The 5,554-nt window shown below is 35.3% G+C and overlaps 1 protein-coding gene across 1 annotated transcript; it reads left to right on the plus strand.

Annotated features, from left to right (window-relative positions):
• Window positions 1-273: 273 nt before the first annotated feature.
• LOC143546082 (ureidoglycolate hydrolase-like) lies at window positions 274-3,748 on the plus strand. The gene is made up of 11 exons (XM_077037824.1): window positions 274-472; window positions 702-787; window positions 970-1,044; window positions 1,109-1,237; window positions 1,318-1,404; window positions 1,737-2,039; window positions 2,118-2,209; window positions 2,967-3,029; window positions 3,103-3,343; window positions 3,430-3,470; window positions 3,552-3,748. The coding sequence occupies exons 1-11, from the start codon at window positions 281-283 to the stop codon at window positions 3,650-3,652; spliced, it is 1,410 nt and encodes a 469-aa protein (XP_076893939.1). The 5' UTR covers window positions 274-280; the 3' UTR covers window positions 3,653-3,748.
• Window positions 3,749-5,554: the final 1,806 nt, after the last annotated feature.

The following is a 5,554-nucleotide window of genomic DNA, read 5'->3' on the forward strand; positions in this document are numbered from 1 at the left end:
GTTGGCCAACTTGAAAGCCCAGAACACCTACACCTGACTTGTGCATTCTATTCTATTCTTTTGTATTTTGTTTTGGACTCCTCAGATTCACCTTCCAAAATCAAATCTTTCCTACAACTGTAACCCTAAATCACATAATTGAAGAAGCTCGAGGGATACAGACAGATTTAGAAACATTGAAATTAGGGATCTGGTGGTGTGCAGAGGAGGCTTAGTGTTAATAATAAAAGCTATCTATCTGCCTACCCCACTTATTATAAACCCCCAAACAAAAATAACAATGGCTGCCAGATTCCATCTCACACTTGTTCTCTTCACCTTGTTCATCACTTGCAATTCCACACAAAATAATAATAATAATAATGTTGAAGATGAAACAATCAAAAGAATGCAAGATTTCTCTGGATACCCCAACCCTTCTCTTCAACATTTTCAATCCATTTCAGTCGATTCTTTCAATCTTCAAAAACAGGTTGCCGATTATTATTATTATTATTTTGCTTCAGATTAAATCAGTTACTTATATGTTGAAACTGTCCACACAAAAGCTCGATATTATTATTTTTACTACAAAGTTATAAGCTTTATTATTCTCAAATTGGATTTTTCGGTTCAACTTACTACAGTGTAAACTGTCCATAATTTATAACCAAATAAGCAGCAGCAGTCATATCATATGTTTGTTTGTTTTTGGATGGTAGATTGATCAACTCTCAACTTTCTCCGATTCACCGCCTCCTTCCGTTACAAGAATCTTGTATACTCATAATGATGTAGTCGCAAGAAGGTATGTATGTATATGCACATCAAATACCCTTAAGTATCTCATTGACAATAACTGTTGCCTATTGATATGCTTGAACCAACATTCCAACTGTATCTGCATATATCTTACTTAATTTATATTTTATGTGCTAGTTCTTATACTGTTTCTGGAAATGTTTTTTTAATCATAAGTCATTTCTGCAGGTTTATCAAAAACTTGATGGGAGGCGCCGGTCTTTCTGTGAGGGAGGACGCCGTCGGCAACATATTTGCTCACTGGTGTGTTTTTGTTTTGTATACCTTTGTATTTTAGTTTCTAAAGTTAAGTTTTGATAGTATACAGGGAAGGTAGTGAACCGGATGCACCTGCGGTTTCAACGGGGTCTCACATTGATGCTATTCCATACTCTGGGAAATATGACGGAGTCGTTGGTGTCTTGGGTGCAATTGAAGCCATAAATCTACTAAAGAGGTACTTGTAACAAATTAAATAAATTAGAAAAATTTGAGTTTGTATTGATTTTTTAATTTGTTACGTTTTTTAATGTACAGATCTGGATTTAAACCTAAAAGATCGTTGGAAGTAATAATGTTTACCTCAGAAGAGCCTACACATTATGGAATCAACTGTTTGGGAAGGTAGGTCTCTATGTCCATTACACTGTCACAACTAGGGCTGGCAAAACAGATCTAAACGTGTTAAACAGCTAGGTTTTGTACTTTTGTTTTTGTTAATAATATATTTAATTATTTTAATGGGTTGTATAATTAGATATTTAAATGAATTTAACCGGGTTAGGCAGGTTTTAACCTGTTTGGACACGATTTTAATCGGTTCATAAACAAGTCGAAACCTGTATACCCCAAACTCAAGCATGTTTAACTCCATGTCGTGTCTTGTTAAAAATTGCCAGCCGAGAACACTAGAAATATAATTCTGACTGCGTACTACTTATATTTGAAAATTTCAGCCGTTTATTAGCTGGGAGCGTGTCCCTTGCAAAGTCGCTTACACAAACAGTAGATAACACCAATATATCGTTTCTGGATGCTGCAAAGTCTGCTGGTTATGCAGACAATGAGGATTTTTCCAACGTGTTTTTAGATGAAAAAAGCTATTCAGCCTTTGTAGAGCTGCACATAGAACAAGGTCCTATTTTGGAAAACGAGGGTATTTCTATCGGTATTGTGACCGCTATTGCAGCACCAGCAAGCATCAAAGTTGACTTTGGAGGAAACGGAGGGCACGCTGGCGCCGTCTTAATGCCACAAAGGTAATAAAACTTTCATATATATATATATATATTTTTTTAGAAAATCAAATAATGACTAAATGGAATGATTTGGAACAGAAATGATGCGGGACTGGCTGCTGCTGAGTTGGCATTGGCTGTGGAAAAACATGTTCTGGAAACTGGTTCCATTGACACTGTTGGGACAGTTGGTAACCCCTTTCTTCTCTTATATAATGGTCCTTGCGGTTTGGGCAAAGTAACACGTAACGTTTACAAGTAACAAGCTTGGGGTCTAAGGCTTACTTCTGTTAGTTTATCTCATCTTTTGGGTAGATTAACACTACTTTTTTTGAAGGACTATTTGGGTCAAATAAGGAGCCCACCACTATTTTACACACATATACCATATTAATATAATATAGAAATTAGGTATTTAATTACTTTTTTTCTTACACAAAAAGCCCCTCAAAGATGTTAGGTTTGACAAAGTGTTTTGAGTTAATTACACAAACAATCCCTCAAAAGGGTAGTTTGGTCATTTTGCCTAAAGTTAACAGAAAATTTGCGACAACTTGTAGACGCGACGAGCAAGTTTTACCAACCGAAGACAAATTTATTTTTTTTGGGTTTAGTGCAGGTGCCCTTTCTAATTTACTTTTTTTTAAATGTTAATTTTTGGTATATGGGCGTTCACGAATGTAGGCTTTAGTAATGGTGCCATCACGAACCTAACCAATAGACCATATTCGTGACGACTTGCATCCACAACGAGCAGGTTTTACCAACCGAGAATACATATCGTTTTAAGTATGTTTTTTGCTTTGTTATAAGTTATACGAGTACCAATGGCATTTACTAATTTATTTTTTGGGTTTAGTGTGGTTAGTGTAACGTACCTAACCAACGCGGCGGGTTTTGATGCCTGTTTTTGTATAATAAACTAATCGCATGCATGCGTCTTTGAAGGTATACTGGAGGTGCATCCGGGAGCAATCAACAGCATCCCCAGCAAATCACACATTGAAATAGGTATAATAATATCTTGTTAACATTTTGTATTATGTTAAACATGTAATTTAAGAACATCTATCTTATCTTACAGACACACGGGACATTGATGAAAAACGAAGAAACACGGTTATTGAAAAGATCCACGAGTCGGCTGTGAGCATATCAAAGAGGCGAGGGGTGGAGCTTTTGGAGTTTAAAATTGTGAACCAGGACCCGCCCGCCCTCTCCGATGAATTTGTGATCAAAGCAATGGAATCCGCCGCTCGAGATTTGGGTTTGACTCACAAAAAGATGATCAGCAGAGCTTATCACGATTCTCTTTTTATGGCTAGGTTTGTTACTACAAAATTTCGTTAATTGTTTTCTTCTAAACTTCTAAGTTTTTAAGATTAATGTGGTTTGAAATTTATTTATGCAGAAAAGCACCAATGGGAATGATATTTATTCCATGTTATAAAGGTACAGCCAGCCATAAATATAATCATTTCCTTTTTTTTTTTTTGTATTTTATACAAGTTTATGTGTTTGTTTATTTTGCAGGCTACAGTCATAAACCGGAGGAGTATGCCTCGCCTGAAGATATAGCAAACGGAGTGAAGGTGTTGGCGCTAACGCTTGCCAAATTGTCCTTTAACTCATGATATGCTTTATGTTTAGCCTCATTTTAATTTGTACGAGTAAATGTTCCAAACCAAACAAACGCAATTAGATCACTGTGCCAAGCAAAAAACTTGTAATCTGTTCAAAAATAAAAACTAGTTAATTGTTAATGAACCCGGGATTAAACACAGAAGGCTATTCTTTAAACTAAATCATCCTTTGTTGGAAATGTTGGAAATGTATTGTTGTTTGGGTGAGTTTATGTTGTTTTCTATTGTTATTTATAGTTAGTGTTATGTGTAACAAGTGTGAAAATGATGAAAGTATACTCATGTAAAAAGAAATAATTAATGGTGCTTAGAATTATTATGTATATATGTGTTGTACCTTGGCTTGTGCGTTTGTTGGCAATTGAGTTGGCGGTCGTAACTGTCTTGCAGAAATGGGCTCTCGGTTACAACTGTTAATAGTTATAACCATAAAATGTAAATAAAACATGTTGTGATAGTTCGTCTCTTATAGAGACGTCGTTGGTCTGTTTCTACTTTCTAGTACAAGTTGTGTTCATAATTGATCTGTGTTATCCTAATTAACTTTCATGAGTACTAACATGCTATTTCAATCTAAATGTGGTTTGTAGATGGCTCATAAGAGTTATCCATGCCTATATGATATTAAAATGAACTAGTTATGTACCTGCCGCGTTGCGGCGATGCATTAACGTGCATTCGGTCGGTAAAACCCGAGTGTTACAGCGGCGAGTTGGGTTGGTATTAGTTACATTTGTTACGTTTTGAAACGAAACAAAAAAAGAAACTCATATAACTTACAATATCATTTTTAAAAACGTTTTTTCGTCGGTAAAATTTGGGCGTTGCAGTGGCGAGTCGATGCAACTTCAGTTGGTTGCGGTTACATTCGTTACGGTACCATAACTAAAACAAAAAAGCAACAAAAAATGCACACGTTTGATGTTCGGTCTCGCCACTTTACGGCGATTGGACACAAATTTTGTTGGTATCGGTTAAGTTTGTACATCACCAACACTAAATCAAAAACTATAACTTTGCAAAGGCCTAAAACAGTATCGGAATACATACAACTTAAAATAAAAATTTTATGAATGTGGTCGCTATCAGTCAGGTTTGTGTGTATATATATATATATATATGCATTAAACCCAAAAAATAAATTTGTAAATACGCATAATAGTATTGACACTCGTATAGCTAATGATACAAAATATTAACATGATTAAATTAAAAATTCCGTCAAGTTAACATGTTTAAAGCACGGGTGTCGCAACGACGAATCAACGTGAATTCAGTCGGTATAAGTTAGGCTCATTACGGGTACGAAAACTAAACCTAAAATTAAAAATTCCGTCAAGTTAACATGTTTAAAGCACGGGCGTGGTGTCGCAACAACGAATCAACGTGAATTCAATCGGTATAAGTTAGGCCCATTACGTGTAAGAAAAAACTAAACCTAATAAAAATTTCATTAAATTCATCATCATAATCATCATCGTACTCAGTATATCCCACCAATAGCAAAGCTATGGTAGGGTCAGATGAGGGTAAGATGTAGACAGCCTTACCTCTACCCCATAGGGATAGAGAGGCTGCTTCCGGTGAGACCCCCGGCTCGATATTTAAAACATATAAATATCAATACATATAAATTTCGTTAAATTATCATATTTAAAACATGGTTAAAAAACTGAAAAGATAAAAACTAATCAAGCAATCAATACATATAAAAACATAGAAAATTAATTAAAACAAAAGCCTGTTAACAAAAACATGTTGCCAGAAGCAATCAAACCCTGCACCTGTGGAGTTGAATGCAACCTCCTAAACCATTAGACCAAACAAACATATGGTTTAGACTTTGAAGTTTATTCTATATAAGGGAAAAGTGAATATCTTAAAAAGCACTTA

Source organism: Bidens hawaiensis, unplaced genomic scaffold (genome assembly GCF_021521415.1).
Source record: "Bidens hawaiensis isolate Kalapana, Puna unplaced genomic scaffold, B.hawaiensis_p1.1 tig00014205_1, whole genome shotgun sequence".
NCBI lineage: Eukaryota > Viridiplantae > Streptophyta > Magnoliopsida > Asterales > Asteraceae > Bidens > Bidens hawaiensis.

Coding starts and splice junctions, on each gene's coding strand:
- LOC143546082 (XM_077037824.1), top strand. CDS start 281: ATGGCTGCCAGATTCCATCTCACACTTGTTCTCTTCACCTTGTTCATC. Junction 1,238..1,317: donor GCCATAAATCTACTAAAGAG/GTACTTGTAACA, acceptor TTTAATGTACAG/ATCTGGATTTAAACCTAAAA. Junction 2,210..2,966: donor TGACACTGTTGGGACAGTTG/GTAACCCCTTTC, acceptor GCGTCTTTGAAG/GTATACTGGAGGTGCATCCG.